Genomic DNA, 19,639 nt, shown 5'->3' with positions numbered 1-19,639 from the left:
TATGAACTCCCATGGTGGAGAATCATGTCTCTTTTACCAGCACATCTCTAGCAGCTAAAGTGCCTGGCTAGATATTCAGTAAATATTCTGTAAATGACTGATAAATCAAGCAAAACTCACTTCCAAAGTGCTGCTTAAAATCCAGGAAAGGATTTACTTTTTTTCCTTGGTTACATTATAAAACTGATTTGTCTACTTTTTAAACTCAGTTAAGATTATTTAAGGGAGCTTAAGTTTCTGTTCTTTCTCTTAAGCCTAGTTTGTATATATTGCTTTTAGATGTTAAAGGAAGCTTTGATTGGCAACTCAGAAGTGGATTTCATCCTGACTTTCAACTTTATTTAGATTCATGTTTTATATACAAAAAGCAGATTGCTAAAAAATCAAGTCTCTCCTGAACAGGCTGCAAACTAGCTTGATCTTTGACTTAAAAATAATCCAGTAAGCTGAACACTGAAGGTTAATATTATAAATAAAATTTTAAAAAAGAAGAAAAAAAAGGAACAATCACAAATTCTCAATTCTTATCACTACTTTTTAGTTCAAAATGCTAAAAAAAATTATAGCCATTATATTTGCCATAAAAAAGCCCAAACTGAACATAATGCTGGAGGGAAAGATAGACAGTATTGATGATATAATCAATAAGAGGTTGGTGAGGTCACTTTCTTTCATTCTTATCTCCAGTCTTTACTGAAATTGCCTGTTGTCATACCTAACAATAGACATGAGGCATCTGTGATACTATGGAAAGAGTAACAGATGAGAGGTTAGAAAACTTGTACTTGAATCTGATCCACTGTGTGACTTTCGGCAAGTCACTGCACTTCTCTCTGTGCCATGGTTTCATCAACCATACAGCAAGAAGATGGCCTAGCCTACCTCAAAGAAGCCTTCCAGCCCTAAAATTTAGTGAGCCTATGAAGTCATCATATAAACATGCTGTAGAAATAGCCATTACTACTACTTGTAGTAAGGTACAACTTTTATTATTTAATGTATACTCTGAAAAAATGTTGAAATGTGAAAAAACCCTGATAAACAACTTAATGCAGACATCTAAATACCCTATTGTTTATTAAGTATTGTTTCTTTAACATTGTGTTAAGAGCTCTCCATCTAGTAACTGATCTTCATATTCACTTTATAATATAGGTGTTTTTCTCTTTTTTGTTTATTTGTTTGTTTGTTGTTTTCAATCTCTGAGGTCTGAGAGGGGTTGAGTAATTTCCCAAGAATACGTAGCTAGCAAGTGGTAGGGGCAGGATTTCAGCTCAGGTCTTGCTATCTTTAATCATTATTCCATACAGCCTCTCATCAGGCTAGATTTCCTTTTCATAATAATAAATTTCATTAACCTCTGTTAGTATAAATTGGATGCTCTATTATACAATATATGTGTCTAAGACATTATTTTTCTGTATACACATTGGGAACCCTCTTATCAACATAGTTGAAACAGCAATGCATTGATCAATTTAAAACACCGGTTAAAATGGAGAGTTTTATATTTTATTTTAGCTTAAACATAAAAATGTGCATTCCAGTGACCAAGTTCTGATGAAGTACAAAGATCTTTTCTTTCGGTATGTCTCATACTGATAAAATCTTTGTAATATTTCTTGAATAAGCCATGTCCATAACTCATCCATAATTTCCAATTTTTCTTTCTTGAAAGTAGAAAGAAAATTAAATATACATATGAAGTAATTTATAGATGGAGTCCTTCAGGCTTCTTAGATTTATTTTATTTTATTTTCACTCTGGAGAATAGTTCAATTGTCTCACTCATACCTAACTCAACAACATATTTTTTTAGGAACTCATCATTAAAGCTTGGAAAAAGTATTCAATTAAATATTTTTGGAAACAAAACTCTCCTTTGTTTTGTTGTGTCACACAATATTTAAATTATGTAATTACATTAATGTGTACAACTGGAAGACATATGCTTGGGAACAAATATAGTAGTCTCCCCTATCCACAGGGGATGCAGTTCAAGACCCTCAGTGGATGCCTGAAACCATGGCTAGTACAGAACTCTATATATACTCTGTTTTTCCTATATATACATACCTATAATAAAATTTAATTTATAAATTAAGTACAGTAAGAGATTAACAACAATAATAATAAAATAGAACAATTATAGCAATATACTGTAATAAAGGTTATATGAATGTGCAATATACTGTAATAAAGGTTATATGAATGTGGTCTCTCTCTCTCTTACTCTATCTCAATATCTTATTGTACACATTTAATGTCTTTTTCACCTTAACTAAGCACTTATTGTGCACTGTGGCCTTAACGTTTGCAGTTTGAGATGCAACAGTAAAACCAGCAAAATTTCATTTTCCTTCTTAACAATTTTATAGATAGTAGGTTTGTTCTTACCATAGATCTTAGCAACCTCAGCATATGATTTTTTTTCTTTATTAAGTTGAGAACTTTCACCTTTGCACTTAAAGGAAGTGCTTTAAGACTTCTCTGGCATATCTAAATTTCCAGCATCACTATTCTTGGGCTTTGGAGCCATTGTTAAATAAAATAAGGGTGACTTGAACACAAGCGCTATGATACCTCAACATAACCTACAATGGCTACTGAGTGACTAAAGGGCTTTGGACAAAAAGATGATTCACTTTGTCAGCGGACTACAGTGGGACAGCAGGAGATTTCATCATGCTACACAAAATGGCGCACAATTTAAAACTTGTGGGTTTTTCTTAAATTTCTGGAAGTTTCCACTTAATATTTTCCCACCGCAGTTGACTGCGTGTAACTGAAACCATGGAGAGAGAAACGGTGGTTAAGGGGGGACTGCTGTGCAACAGACCCGTGGTGTGTGTGTATATATATATATATGTATATATGTCTCAATCATGGAAGCAAAAATGCATACAAGGGAAGTAACACAAAAGCACTGCAATCACTGTGCTCATTAGTCTGTCAGAATGTTTTAAATTAAGACTAGACCATGTGGTTAAGCCAGCTCGTGGGGTAATGGAGTCCTGCTGTACTAATTTGTTTATCTGGTAGAAGATATTTTCACATTTCTTCAGAATAAACTCAAATGGCAAGATATGTACCTTAATACCAAGGAATCATTCAGATTTTGTGGGGTCTGACACATACAATTTGGGATGCTCTCTTTAAGAAAACTATCATTTTATATTATAAATATAAAATTAGGTAATAGGGCCTTGGAAGGGACCTAGTAAGGGAAGGACCCTGAAGCTTAAGTTTCATTAGCTTCCAAGTCAGTCCACCACTGCTACCCACAGACACCTTGCTCTTGCTTCAAGATTGAGCTTCATCTGAATTGCACTCTGCTGATGTTCATCCAATCATTTAGCAAATACTTACTGAGCATGTCCTATACACCTGGTACTATTCCAGGAGCCAGGCATACAGTAGGGAATAAAAGAGACAAAGTCTCTATCCTAACAGAGCTTAGATTCTTGGGAGGATAAAGGACATGCACAAATAAAAATGAATGATACAATTTCAAGTAGAGGTAAGTGAGAAGGGTGCACGAGGGCATACTAAAAAAGTCAGTGTTTTCAAAACCACTTCTTCACTGAAAACAAAAAGTGCCTTATGAATAAAAGTTTTTCCGTAACAATAGAGTCATGCTGTGTCTTGACATAAAGAGTTGTTGAAGAGATTCTGAGCTCATGAAGCACTGCCTTTCTTAGCCTTCCTTAGCCTTTCCAATCTTGGGTGTTTGTTTTGAAAACCAGGTATACCATGCTGAGGTCCTTCCTGGGATGAGACATCAAAATGGGCAACTCAGGTTGCAACCCCCACAGAAAGAAATAAATTTTACAGCAATGAGAGTTTTACATAACATCATTGCATATAAGCCTCTCACAGGAACACAATCCAATGAGATGTTTCTAAAATCAGTTAAGGAAAAAAAGTACACCCTTACAAGCCATTCTACTTGATAGAACACTTTTGCTTGCCCAAATTACAAACAGATTAAAAGGCCATGCCAACAAACACCCAACCAAAAGCTTGGTAGAAATATGTCACTTAGGAAAAGTAGAAATTATTTATATTTCTGTAATAACTTTTATTAATCACCTTTCACTTCTTGGCCACGGAGCAAACGAATGATAGATCTGAAATTTTAAAATGCAAAACAACAGTTTTCATAACATTTAATTTTCCTTAACAAAAAGGCATGCTCCAAATATATGCTGTCCAAAGCTTCTAAAGCCAAGGAGATATGGGTAATTTAATAAAAATCTGTACCAAATATATAATAGGTTAACCCCTTCCCAAACACCTAGCAGTATTTTGTTTTTCACAGATCTTTTTACTGATCAGCCAGAAAGAGTAATTCTTTAAACTGGTCAAGTGATAGAAAGAGAATGTTATCATTACCTAAGTCAAATTAAGTTGTAAATGAAAAGGAAAACCAGTGCTGGTTAAACACAGCTTTTTTCCATCCATAACAGAGAAATGAAGTGCCAGCTGCTGTTTTCAAAAGAAGCTTCTCAAATATCAGAAATTTTGCACCTGCATATAATATAAACTGAGTAGCCCAGTTGACTGCAAGTTTATGAGATACTGCAAAAAAAATTTTTTTAAGAGTATACATGAAAATAAACAGAAATGTCAACTCTAACGATGTTGATATAAGAAAACAAAATATAAACCACATAAAACTTGCCCATGCTGGATTATTAATCCCCCTAAAAAGTGACAGTCAATTTAAACACGTTGCAACAAAGAGAGGGAGATATAGTTTTCATAAGTTCAATATTTTTTTATGTTGGAAAAACACCAGTGATAACTTGTGTTTGTCTACATAAATAATCTTAAGATACTGTGTTGTTCAAATCAGTAATGCCTAGCATCATGTGGTTACTGAGTATTTGCAATGTGACTAGTCTGAAATAGTATGTGTTATATGTATATATAAAATGCATATCATATTTTGAAGGCTCAATATGATAAAAATAATATAAAAACAAATCAATATTTTAAAAATATTTATTAAACATTGAAACAATAATATTTGGATATAGATTGGATTAAATAAAATATATTATTAAAATTAACTTCATGCTTTTCTTTTTACTTTTTTATATGGTTACTAAAGTTTTTAAAATAACATTGGTTTGCATTATATTTCTGTTGGACAATGATGGCCTACAGTGGTGAGAATTGGGTTCAATCTGAGCTAAGGGAACTGGGCTCAGAAATTCAACTGGAATTCTCTGACTCTGTCCTAAACTCCAAATTTCTAATAATCCTAATATTTGCAAATATGTCATCTAGAAATATCTATGTTCCATCACCTAACATACAATATCATCATTGCACTTACACATATCATATTACATCAGCATACTCTCCATACCAATAAGTACTCTGTGGATGGTAGCTATTATCACATGATTATCATATAGTTAATTAACAAAATAATTATTATCACATCACTTTCAACACTTTGCCCCAGAACTTAGTATAGAAACTGACACATAATAGTCTCACGACAAACTCTGTGGCATAAACAAATGAATAAACTATGAGCCAACAAATGCATAAATGACATATTTAGGTTAAGGGAAAATTTTAAGAATCAATGAAAATATGATGAAATAGGATCACTGTCCTTTTCATCATGTCAGGACTTAATCTTATCTGAAAAATAGATAAGGTTTGGAACCAGAATTTCCTAAATATTCTGGTATGGAACTAGGGCAGAAGTAAGGCTTGTCTTACTAGAGAATTCTCAAAGGCGGAGATCAAAATGCACCATTAAAATGTCGATACAGCTTTATTGGCCAATGAAATTTTACAGTTAGAAAACTGCTCAACAAGTAAGCAGTTCAACCATTCATCTTTCACATCAAAGACCCTCTATTAGTTTCCTGTGAGTGCTGTAACAAATTGCCACAAGTTTACTGGCTTAAAACAACACACACTTATTCTCTTAGAATCCTGGAGGCCACAAGTGTGAAATCAGTTCAAAGAGCCAAAGTCAAGGTGTTGGCAGGGTCTTGCTCCTTCTGGATGCTCGAGTGGAGAATCTGTTCCTTGCATCTTCCAGCTTCTGGTGGCTGCTAGCATTCCTTGGCTTGTGGTCGCAGCAGCACTCAAATCTCCGTTTCTGTGGTCACATTGCCCTCTCTTCTGCCTGTGTCAAATCTCCCTAGGTCTCTCTCCCATAAGGGCATTTGTGATTGCATCAGGGCCCATTGAGATAATTCAGGATAATCTCACCTTTTCAAGATCCTAAGCTAAATCACATCTGCAGAGTCTTTGCCATAGAACATGGCAGTTAGGTATCAGAATTAGGACATGAGGGTCATTATTCAGCCTCATACAAACCCCAATACATAGTTTTCCAATCTGCCCTAAAGCATTCACTAAAAATGGTCATTTTTGTATACCACTTTGAAATTTTTATTAAAGCTGAATGAACACAACCAAATGTTTTTAATGTGGAATTATGGGGCTATTGCACACCCATAACTGATTACTGCTCTGCATCTAGGTAGAGAGCTGCAGGTTTCATGTTCCTACACTTTTACATGCTCACCACTCTGCCCTGTGTCTCCTTAGGATCTCAGAAACTGCAACGTTCAGAGAAGATGACTTCTCACTTCTGATATCATAATAATGCTTTTGTCCCCCAAAGTAACTTATTTTTGATAAACCCATTCACCTGACAAGTAATGAGGAGTCTCCAGGGACTTACTGCAAGTCTAGAGTGGCCAACTAGCTGGCCATGCACTCAAAGGAAATTTGTCAACCAATGGCTGTGCACATGCAACTGTTGTTCAGAAAATGATTTTCAACTAATCAATGTTTCTAAATTGGACTTTCAGGAATTTTATACATGCAAACTAGATGAGTAAAGGGTACAAAGCAGTAAAATAGTCATGTATTTTCAACATATTTTAATTATACTTAAAATTTATTGAGGTCATATGGACTATAATAGTTATATATTAATGACAGATTAACATGATTTGTAGTTTATTCTTTTCAATGTATTTGGAAAATATAAAATTTCCCTAGTTGAACTGACATGCCCAACCAAGAGAGGGAGTAAAAAAAAAAAAAAAAGGATGCACAAAGCTGTCTTTTCTGCTGCCATCCAGTGGTCAAATAATCATAGTGCATATCACATGTTAAAAAGTCAAGTCTTCCTGAGTAGGTAAGTGAGCCCCTATATTTGTTTTTATGGTTCAGAAATATTTAGCCTAAAATCTAAAACCAAGAACGTATGACTCCCAGTTCTACAATTAAAAGTTACTTTTCTGCTCAAATCTTAATTGATATAATAATAGTAATAGTAATAACCAATAAAGGATTTGTCTTTCAATCTTCAAATAGTACTGTGCTCAACAACAGCTTAATCAATATCATTTTTTTCTGAACTAAATATTAGGATAGATGATTTACGGTTACAATTTGGTCAAAAGGACAGAGTATTTAAAAAAAACAACAACAACAAAGTAACATGATGGCGGCACACAGATGGTCCTGTCTTGCCCTTTGTTTATTCCCATGAATACTTTATCTCATCAACTGAAGTATAAGCTTTAACAGAATAGAGAGTGTGCCCTAGGTTTAACTGTTTCTGCCTCAGTGTTTCATCCAGAGATTTCCATGTAGTCAGTACTCAATAAATATTTGTTGAACAAATGAGTAGTGTTTATGTTTATTGCAGTTGGGTCTGGTGAAAAGTAGTAAACTAAAGAATTGAATGAAAACAGTATAAAGCCACAGTGGCTCTTCCTGGGGTATTTAAATAATCTCCGTATATGCTGTACTTAAACTAAATTCCAAATAGCTCTCACACCATCTCTCTCTCTCTCTCCCTTTTTTTTAATTAGCAACTACCTAAAAATCTCTTAATTCCATGTTTAGCAACTTCATCTATGGACTTTTTGTTTTCATAGGAAATGTATACTTTTTTAATTCCATTCAATAGCAACTCTCTTATTTAATCCTCAGTAAAATAGCGTGAACATGTTCTCTCTCTGTAGATAAATCTTTAAACAGAATGGAGATGCATTACTCTTTCCTTAGCTTTCCATAGTCAATCATCCTGACTGAACCTTAAGACTTGTTTCATGATCCTTAATTTATTTCTTTTTCTTTCTTTTGAACTTTTATTAAGTAGTGGGAACTTCACGTAGAAGTACTCAAATACTAATTCTGGAAAGGAAAGGTATACCAAAAAGGATTGATTCTAGTCAGAGTATGTGTGAGGTTTTTTTGGCCAGGGTGTGGGGGGAATGTTGCATGGGGGAGAAACAGTTGAAAATTCTCCACATTTCATTGATATTAGTCCAAAATTAACCCCAAAGTGTCATGCTTATGCCTAAGGCAGCAGTCTAAAAGTATATGTGATCTTGAAATTTTCAACTAAGTCATTTAGAAATGACCAATTCTTCACACCAAGCCACTGTCTATAATGGCTATGAAAGCACTTTGTCATGTTATAAGAACTCTAGGAATATCAGCTATTAGTATTATACACCCACAATCATGAATACCACTTTAATTTTTTTTGACTTTTTTTAATTTTTAATTTTTTATGCAATTTTTGAAGGTTACTTTTCATTTACAGTTATTACAAAATATTGGCTATATTCCCCATCTTGTGCAATACACCCTTCAGCCTATCTTACACCCAATAGTTTGTACCTCCCACTCCCCCACCCCTATATTGCCTCTCCCTCTTTCCCTGGTAACCATTAGCTTGTTCTCTATATCTGTGAGTCTGCTTCTTTTTTGTTATATTCACTAGTTTGTTGTATTTTTTAGATTCCACATATAAGTGGTATCATACAGTATTTATCTTTCTCTGTCTGACTTAATTTCACTTAGCCTAATGCCCTCCCGGTCCATCCATGTTGCTGCAAATGGCAAAATTTCGTTCTTTCTTATGGCTGAGTACTATTCCACTGTACATATACACCACATCTTCTTTATCCATTTATGTGTTGATAGACACTTAGGTTGTTGCCACATCTTTGCAATTATAAATAATGCTGCTATGAACAATGGGGTGCATGTATCTTTTTGAATCAGTGTTGGTGTTTTTTTCAGATATAAACCCAGGAGTGGAATTGCTGAGTCATATGGTAGTTCTATTTTTAGTTTTTTGAGCATCCTCCATACTGTTCTCCATAGTGGCTGCACCAATTTACATTCCCACCAACAGTGTACAAGGGTTCCCTTTTCTCCACATCCTTTTTTTTTTTTTTAACATCCTTATTGGAGTATAATTGCTTTACAATGGTGTGTTTGTTTCTGCTTTATAACAAAGTGAATCAGCTATACGTATACATATATCCTCATATCTCCTCCCTCTTGCGTCTCCCTCCCACCCTCCTTATCCCACCCCTCTAGGTGGTCACAAAGCACCGAGCTGATCTCCCTGTGCTATGTGGCTGCTTCCCACTAGCTATCTATTTTACATTTGGTAGTGTATATGTGTCCATGCCACTCTCTCACTTCGACCACTTACTTTTAAAACATGATAGCACATAGTTGATTACTTCATGTTCACTGTGCATGCATTTCATGCAAATGAGTGCTTCTCTATTACCTCCCTCCTCTAGATTTCATCCACATGGATATTGTACAAGCTCCTAAAGCTTAAAGTATCCACAAATTAATTTTCTATCTTCATGACCTTCCCTCGTCTGTTCTTCCTCTTCTAATCCTTATCTTGTTCAATAATACAAACAGCCATCCAGACAATTAACAGAAACCTTACAGTCACCCTAGATTCAGAGTTTAAACATCCTTGCTCCCATTCATTTACAATCTGATAGGGCTCATGTGGCCCAAATATCAGTCATAAACAGAAGACAGTGATTGGTTGATTTACTGACTCTTCAAACCTTATTGAGGAGAAGTCCTACGTGCCAGGCAATGAAACAGACAATGAGGTGCACAGCTTCATTAAATATAACAAGTATGCTCACATCAGCAGATGGCAGATTTGTAAATAAATAAGCACCATGGAAACATTGGGAAAACAAAGGAGTAGCCAATTCTACCTAGGGAGGATTGGGAGTCAGAAAAGGCTACATAGGGTGGTGCAATTCCTGTCTAAAATGTGATACCTGGTCAGCACATTCACTCAATAGTTCATTCAAAAACAATTATGTTGTGTCTGGAAGAAAAACAACAAAAGGATTAATACTGCTAAGGAATTCACCATTGGATGAATAACCCAATATTTTAAAAAACTGATAATTTCACCCTGAGGCCTACTGAATTGGAGCATTTCCTTTAAGTGCCAGTGGGATCACCCATTGCAGACCTCAAGAAGTGAAATAAAAAGACAGATCAAAAGCTCAATAAACAGCAGAAGCAGTAAAAATAGATTTACACATCATTCACATATAAGTAGCAATTGATACTTTGGAAAAAACTAAGATCCTCTTGAGACTAACAGTGAGGAAAAGTGAGAAGATAAGGCTAAGGCCAGAGCCTTAAGGGCAGACATGAAGATGAAGACTCAGCCAAGGAGACAAAAAAATAAATAAGTAAAAGAGCACTCAATGATATAAGGGAAAATTTCTATGTGGTTATTCAATGTCATATTTCTATAGTATAAGTATTCTGTTTTTTAAATATTATAAGTTTATATATATGTATATGTACATATCTACCTCCAAAATGCTTCAGTTGTAGAGCTTGATAGGTTATAATATGACATTATTTTTTAACTTTAAACGTTGTTTCTTTTTATATTAACAAGATCCCAATTACATTCTAAGATTTTTCCTACTTCTTTCACTATTCATAATGGTTACAGGGACAGAACAAAACATAAGATACACTTTTTAAGCCTTTTCTAATCTTGTTTCTCCAAAGAACCTAAAATAAGTACTGTGTTAATTCTGGCTTTATTTCTATCACCATTTCAAACTTACATTTAGGAATAGTTAAGGCAAAGGAGGGGTAGTGTCAAACCAAAGGAAGAGATCATTTCAAGAATGATCACAAAGGAGGCTACAGATCACAGTGACCTCACCCAGAGTGGTAGGGATGACTTCAAAGTGCAATGGGTAAGGGAAACAAGAAGTAGAGACAGTAAGGCATGGTGAGACCGAAGAAGTTTATATGGTGATAAAATGAAGAAAAACATTAAAACAAATTATATATGTTGTGGGACAATGCAAAGACACTTAAACATATGTGTGGGCTAACAGGATGGAGACAATAAGAAGAGAAAGTTTAAATACAGGAGAGTAGTAAACTCTGTGGGTTTAGGGCATGGGTTTGAAGGAGTCAGAAAGAGGCGGAATCCTGCACAGGAGAGAGACCAAGAGCACAACACCCTCATGCACGACTGAACAGAGTCTAATTTATAAGAGCACTGCTGCCTCCCTGATCCCGACATAGTATTAACACTAATACCAGTTTTACACTGTTGTTGTGGTTTAGCAGCTACATCATTTGTTGAAGCATAAGCTGTGTTCAACTAAACCAGTTAGAAGATAAAGATATAGACATATCTCTATCTATCTATCCATCATTCTATCTATCTAGCATAGCATAAACTGAAGTTAATTCAAGTTATTCCATTCTGTAATTATGCAGTTGTTTTTCTTTTCTAACCAAAGAGCTAGATTTTGCATTTATCCCTGTTGAATTTTGTTCTGATAGGATCAGCCCATCATTTCAACCTAAGAGCATGTAGATTCTCTAATTCAGCAGTCAGCAAACTACAGCCTGCAGGCCCACTGCCTGTTTTTGTAAATAAAGTTTTATTGGAACACAGCCACACACATTCATTTATGGAATTCCTATGGCTGCTCTCATGCTATAATGGCAGAGTTGAATAGTTGCAACAGAGACCTCATGACTTTAGGAAAGCCTAAAATATTTACTATCTGGCCCTTTACAGAAAAAATCAGCCAAACTCTATCTAATTCAACCTGTTAACTATTTTTTTCCAGATAAAGTATGCAAGTAAATGTGTTTTCTGTGTCTTCATTCAAGTTATTCAGAATCCTGAACCCAATAGGGTCTAATCCAAAATGCAGATAAAAATTCCTGTTCACCTCCCTCTTGGCTAACACAAATCGATTAGTTATCACTAAAAGAATGATAATAACAGTCCATGATTATCCAGACTATAATTTTTCTTTTCCACAAGGTTGTCATAGTAAGCATTGCCAATTTTCTGGTTGAAATCCATATATACATAAGCTAATACCACTTCCAGTTTATGATCCTGGTAAACCTATTAAACATACAATCTAAACTTTCCTTTAAGACTCAAGAACATCCTCTAAAATCATCAGTTTTACTGGGCTGTAATATAGTACTTCCCTGGTGACATACGGAAAGAGGTTAGAGACCATTGGGGCTGCTATAACAAAATTCTACAGATTGAGTGGCTTAAAACTACATATGTATTTCTTAGAGTCTGAGAGGCTGGGAAGTCCAGCAGATTCCATGTTTTTTTGCTGTCTCCTCATGTGGTGGAAGAGGTGAGGATATCTCTGGGGTCTCTTTTATGAGGGTGCTAATCTCATTCATGAGGGCCCTGCTCTCATGATTCTAATCAACTTGCAAGGGCTCCACTTCCTAAGATCATCACACTGGGGGTTGGGATTTTGACATACAAATTTTGGGGGGACACAAATAAATATTCAGTCCATTGCAAGCTGGAGCTATTCTCACCTGATTCAATAAGAAGCCTAAGCCAGCTGTGCTTGCTCAGGTCTTATGAATGCTTTTTGAAGCCTGAAAAAAGTAAGAGGAAGCAGGAAAACTACTAGCTGTCACTTCTCAATGCTAATAGTGTGAATATATCGAACCAGTCCTGTTCTGTATTCTAACACCATGCTCTTGCTGTGCTGTGGACAGGGAAACCACATATGCAAGTGAGATAGAACTACATGGAAAGTAAAGGAACAGGGTATATAAGTGTCTACCACAGGAACTTTATGACCTCATTTATACACGCTGTGACACTGATTTGGCCTTTAAGTGGATCTGTTGCACATATATTAGTTCATTTGGTTGCATTTTACATAGCTGAAGCTGCTGAATAGTGAAATTCTGAAAAAGTAGGCTCTTGCTAGAGAGCTTATTAAATGTTTCAGCAAAATGCAGAGCTTAGCAGCAGCTTCTCACATCGGATCTGAAATGACTTGTTCAAAACTAACACAGCATATTCAACCCATTCTCAGAGCCCACACTCAAGAACTGTCACTGAGCTCCCTCAGTCCAAAGAAGGCATGCTAGATTTCAAATTTCAAAAGTCAAGAGTCCTAACATACAAGGTTTCAAATCACGTTTGGCTCATATTTATAGGCAAAGCACTGCACCCAAAACTGTCCGTCTTTATAAACACTCTACAAAAAGTGCTCAAGTAAAAAACCCCAAACTTGGGAAAAGATCACTCTTCATAATGAAGGACAGCTCATGTGCTATGACCTCCCTGTCTGCACACGGCACAAATCACAAAAAACACAGTATTAATCTATTAAAATTAAAGCTAAAATGAATGTCAGCATATCAGGGTGAAGAGCAAAGATATATTACTATATTCATCATCAATGCTTGTAAGAAACAAGGCATGCTTCATTCTTATTCTGAAAAAAAAAATTCTTGGAAGAAAATATTTCTTCCTGTCTGTGCACTTTTGCACTTTAGTGTCTCACGGGCTTATTCCTTTATTTAGGACTTACATTTGGTCCTAAAATACTATATGGGGAGTCAGAACATTTTTGCTGCAGCATTTGTCTTGGATTCTTTCCTTTTGCTACTGTATATCATCCCCCTGTAGCTTTTTGCTGAAACTGTCCTTCACGTAAAAGTTATATAAAAAAGTCCCTTTCAAAATTGCATAAATTCTGAAATGTAAAACTTTGAAATAACTTAAAATGTTGTCAAACACTAACCAGGTTACCTCTGTGATTTACATTACCCTAATGAGACCTCAGATCCAGTTAATAAAATCCAATATCTGGCATGCTGCGCTGCAGAGGGGCTTCCAGGGTGAGGGGACCTCAGTGATATCCAGGCACTGGGCACTTTAAATTTAGAAATTTTGAACTAGGCTCCTATTTTAATACAGGAAGAATTTTATTAAAATGTTCAGCTAATGCCTTTTTACACTAATATCATTTCAGCAAAGAAAGTTCAAGAGTAAGTTCCAGAAGGAAGATGATTTGCATCATGACTCAGCTCTCAAGGACAGAGACATAAATGTCTATATCCTCCAGACTCTCAGAATGACAGGATTCTCTGAGACCACATATGCTCAGGAGTCCCATGTAAGTGACTCTGGGGACATTGCTCCATTGTTTGACATTGCTCCATTGTTAGCACTTTAATAAACAATAAAGGTTTGCTTTCATTTGCTGAAAGGGAAAAATCCTGTATTCAAAAATCACTGTCATTCAATGAACACACAATGGTTATTAGTATAACTCACAACCTTATGGCATCTTCCACTATACACTGTGGAGATATCTGGCTAAACTCACCTCTTTAAAAGAACTTCTATTAAGTAATATAACCTATGGTGGCAAGTCAAAGCCATGTTGCATTTAAAATATGTAATCTCCATTACGCTCTGTAGCCTTAATACACTTAGAGTTGAACAGAAAAATATAAATACAGAAGAACCTCATGTTTAGACACTAATGTGATTCTTAGCTTTCAGACACTTTAAAACTAATTTGTTTAAATTACCCTCTGTTTTATTTTTGCCTTTCCTTTAAGCTCTGATCTTTGCACCAAAGTCAGTGTGCTGTCTTCAATGAGGACAATAGAAACTGATGTTATTTAAGAAATAAGCTGGACCACTTAAAAAAGAATCTCAGACCACAATTACTAAAACTGCAGGCCAATCACAAGATAATGATAATAGACAATAGACAATTCAAGTCCTGGCATACTAAACAACAAAACAGAACTATATTCAGAATAATTTACCACCAACACCTGTACTTTCTGAAAGCAAAAAAGGGTCAAGAAAATGAAGAGTGCATCTGTAATCTTAACCCCATAAGCAGGAAGTTCTATCTAGTTAGATTTAAAAATAAGTAAGCAATACTGTCAGTTAATTGCTACCTTCACACTTCTTGATTCACACTCTGAGAAATACCAGTTGTGGCCAGTTATTATAACAAAAGCACCAACTGCACAGGCACTAAAATAAAAATATGTAGATGCTATTGCTAAAGGAAGATTTTCTCTGTGCTAAGAGTTGGATCAGGAATGGGTTTCAAAAGTAAATCAGTTTGAGAAAGAATAACAAATATGATATAAGGAAGCATAAATACTCAATTAAGCACTGCAAACTGTTATATTTTAATTCTTCCTGGCTATAGAACCTATTAGTTTCCTCCTGGAGACAGGGACCAAATTCAACCACCCTCTTCCTTGGGTCACCTTTTGTCATTCTGCAAGTGCTGGCAAGGGCTCTACAGACATCCCTTTTAGAACAAGAACATAATGTGATGAAGAGTTCTGAAAGGCCAGGAGACTGCAACAGAGCAGCCTCCTACACTGGGTAGAAGGAGACTATCATTTACCAACCTTCACACTCTATCTCCAATTCATTTCTTAACTACTTCAGTTACCTGGAGCTATTAGGTACTGGGAGACCAAAAATCAAGATTTTGTATCAGGCTGGATAGGATCCAACATACCTCATGCCAAGAACAGGGGATTCCTGTCATCATTCTTCCTTTCTTAACCCCAACATTAGGCAGCAGCTAACAGGATCAGCAGAGACAAAACGATGGCCCTCAAGTGTAAAGACAGTTCCGTCATTAGATAATGGTTTCGAAACCCCTAGTAAGGGCCATATCTAATCTTTTGTTAGACTTCCTACAATTTGTAATCTAAGGGCCAGGTCTTCTAAGGACCCTAAATTAATGTTTGGAAACTTTTATCTTCTATCTTCCCCTTATTGTATTCTCTGTTTATGTCCTCCGCAAACTTATACCCTGTCTTAATCAGATCAAGAGTATTGTCCCCTTTATTGAGCCATTAAGGAACTTTGAGAGAGCAAGTTTAAAATGTCTGGAATCAGAAAAAGGGTTTAATTTAATAAGTTATTACTTTCTCTCATCAGCTCAATTGTTGCCATTAAAATTTCCCAGTGGATGTCTAAACTTTTTCAAAGACCCTTTATTCTTACTCTCTCACCAAAACTCTACAACAGTGTTTCTCAACCTTTTCTTCATATCATCACTCCCCTGGTTAAGAAGCCTTTTTAGACATTCTTTTTTTTCTAATCACATCTGCTCCCTATGAATTGCTAATACTACAGATGTACTGAATATCTGTTTATATGTACTGACTCTTTGGAGGACCACAAACCATTGTAATATCTAAGACTCTTTTTCACCTCCTAAGATCCAACTGCTTTCCTTTGGGGCAATATTACCATTTTTAGAGAATGTCTCTCTATAACTAGAATAAGCTGCCTTTTGAAAATTCCCCCAACTAAAAGTTCATTATGAGTGTTAATTATTTTTACTCTGTATACAACAACTTTCTTTTAATCCAACTACCTTTCCCCCTTTCCTAGCCTTGTTTATAAATGAGATTGACACTGAGTTAAGTACTGAGCAATCTGAACTAATCAAAGTGCGTGTGTGTATGTGTGCTGTAACTGCATAACAGCTCTAGCTAAAATATGAAGAAATAAATCCAGGGTAGTTTTCAAATTTTACTAAAATAAAGCATTAGCACTTCTCGTATAGACTAGATAGATGTACAGAGTTTTAACAGCAAAAAGTAAAATGAGATTATTCTTTTCCAAAAAACAGAGATATGAGCTGCGTGACTTGGTTTTAGTCAGAATCTTGGGTTAATGGGCAATGGTTACATACTTTTGATTTTCTGTCCTTGATTTCTTGTAACTCATACTTGGGAGGCTAAGGATTACAAAATTACCGCTATGAAGTCATACAAATTATAAATGGCCTTTTACTCTATGTAGCTGAAAGGGCACATTAAGTGCAAACATTAACAAATCTAAAAACTCAATGAGTAGAAGATTGTCCCTGGTGGAAACATTAATGAGTGAAACAAAGCTATGAAAGTTTAGTCTTGAGCCTAAACCTTTTTTTTAAAATTAATAAGATAATTTTGTGCTTACACTAAGATGAAGAGTTATCAAAAATGCACTGCTAGCATATTTTACACAAAATACTGTGATAAGGTAATTCTATAAATACAGGGTGACCTTCTGCCTGGAGGTTACTCTCTGCCTTCCCTGTACCCCCTCCACTTCAGATGACTTTAGCACACTGAAACACACAGCATACTTGCCACCAGAAAATATAATAAAGTTTTTGTTTGTTTGTTTCAAAGCACAGAAGCCTTTCAGTGATGTCCAAATTAAGGACATACCAAGAGAGAAACTGATAAGAAAATAAGAAGGCTAATATGTAATTACCAGAGGTCAAATGTTGCCAGCTCCAAGAGTGAAGCCATTAAGAATAGCTTGGTGATCTCCTTAGGAGATCTGTTAGAACTTTAAGCAAGCAGAAGGAAAGAAAGATATTTTTGATGAAGGGAAACAAAACAAACACAAAAACCTATGGGTCAGTTCAGGTAGATGGCGGAAACAGCTGCAAATTATTGGCAACATCAGCTGTACTTGAGAATTCAGGAATAAATCAGACCTTGGTGGAGGCCCAGAAAGTCAATAAACGCAATTAAAATCGCTGGGATCCAATGACCCAGGTGTCCTTCATAGTAAAGGAAAACAAACAAGCCTGCTTGGGACCTTGCTTAGGAGAGCTGTTTAAAGAGCTTTGCTTCTTGCAAACAGTTGGAAAGAATTCTATGCAAGACAACTAATAGCAGAAGCCAGGTCCCCCTGGGATACAGATAAAACTCCAAAAGGCATTTTTCTCCCAGACTCTGAGTTTCTGAGCCACGCTGAACTCCACTGGAAAAATCACTCTGGGGATGAAAAGGGCAACATACTGCACACCGCAGTCTCCTCAACATAAATAATACATAAATAAGTTGTCACTCTGTTCCAGCTATCATTTCCTCTGAAATGAATCATTCCCTTTCCCCACACTTAAGAAAAATAAAAATAAATCACCCAGAGAAAGCCACTCTTGAGTCCCTCCACCTATCACAAATGCCCCATCTACGTGTTTCCAGTCCAAAAGGTTAAGAGCCTGACCGTGTTGCGGCGCAGCTTGCAACTTTCTTCAACTCTGGGATCCTAGCATCAGTTGACTGTTGGACACCAAAATGACTTCTCTAGGGTCAGGGAGATGAGCCACCTGACCTATCCGATCCCCTCAGGCACGCGTCCCACACCCCTCTGTCCATTCCCGAAGAAGGGGCTCTCTCGGGACTGGAGACAGGACCGGACCCCTCTTCCCCCTCCCCCCTCCCCCCACCCATACACACAACCAAGGTTCATATGAAAGACTGAAAAGGGGTGTGGGACAACAATGATGACAACAAAAAATGTGATTACTTAATTAAAAAAAATAAAATCTGAGTCTCTTACCATCTCGCCTGAGGTTGGCGTTGCGCAAAGCTTTGATGGATGCGCTCTGCGGAGTTGCAGAAGTGTCCCGGTAGCTGCAAAAGTTTGAGCAGACTAGCGTGTAGACAAGGATGAGCCGGTGCATTGGGATCAGCGACCTAGGGACAGCGTCGCTCCAAGAAAAAGCCGGGACAGGCTCCCAGGACCACGCCGCGCTCTGGCCCCTACGCTCGCCCTGCGCTAGCCCGGGCCGCCCCGCCGTGCTAGTCGCCGAGCTCTCCCCAAACTTCCTGCATGCTGAACTTTCCGCGCGCGGGTGGCAGCCGCACTTCCTTGTGGTGCTGAGAGTTGATAAATGGTGACGGGACAAACAACAGGTTGACGTTTGTTCGCCCCCTCCGGTGGCCGGCAGCTGCAACACAGGCTGCAGGGGGCGGGTGGCGCGGCGTCCCGGGCGGGCGAGCAGAGAAGCCGCGTCCTCGGCCCCAGCGGCGGCGGCGGCCCCTGAGCTGCGCGCACTCGGGCTCCCAGCCGCGGCGCGCGCACAAGGCTGCCTGGGTCCGGCCGAAGCCCGCTCTGCCACTGAGCGCGCCCAGTGTGACCGTAGGACGCAACTCTTCCCACCACTCTGGGCTTAACCCTAGAGGTTAGACCAGAGGGACAGCGGGGAACAAGGAACAGGGTGGCCGGGAGGAAGTGGGAGAGGGTAGAATCCCCAAACTTCTCCAGAGGTGATGGGCTCCTTCACCCATAAGACATGGCTCCTGCTTGGGTGATGGTGGGGTTTGGGGAGGAGGGCTGGAGTTGGAAGTTTGTCGTTTACAATAATCAAGATCAGATTCTACTCAGTCAAGATTTTACTAAGTGAAAAAGTGGAAGAGCTCAATAGTAAATGAGCTTGTTTCTGAGCTTCCTTTGAGCTCCAGTAGGTGTGACCTTGGCCAAGTCAAGGTTAATTTCTCAGGGAGAAACACAGCCTGTCCTTCCTATCTCACAGGGCCCTAGGTATGAGAGGTGCGTGTGACTAAGTGTACAGTAAATCCTCAAGGGTGTTGGTATATGTCCCACCCCCACCCCCTGAAAAGTAGAAGGGGCTAGAAGTTGGGTGGGGTTGAGCCAGGACAGACAGGAAAGTTGAAGAAGTTGAGG

General features: G+C 37.3%; 1 protein-coding gene across 2 annotated transcripts in view; it reads right to left on the bottom strand.

The window, feature by feature from the left end:
• PDGFD (platelet derived growth factor D) overlaps positions 1-19,003 on the bottom strand; it is a 228,057-nt gene extending 209,054 nt beyond the window's left edge. For both annotated transcript variants that reach the window (XM_059930502.1, XM_059930503.1), the window contains exon 1: positions 18,512-19,003. In XM_059930502.1, the coding sequence (XP_059786485.1) occupies positions 18,512-18,635 (124 nt within the window). In that variant the 5' untranslated portion in view covers positions 18,636-19,003. The remainder of the gene's footprint in view (positions 1-18,511) is intronic.
• Positions 19,004-19,639: the final 636 nt, after the last annotated feature.

The sequence above is a fragment of the Balaenoptera ricei genome, chromosome 8, assembly GCF_028023285.1.
Source record: "Balaenoptera ricei isolate mBalRic1 chromosome 8, mBalRic1.hap2, whole genome shotgun sequence".
Taxonomy (NCBI): Eukaryota; Metazoa; Chordata; class Mammalia; order Artiodactyla; family Balaenopteridae; genus Balaenoptera; species Balaenoptera ricei.
This window is presented reverse-complemented; position numbering and strand designations above follow the sequence as displayed.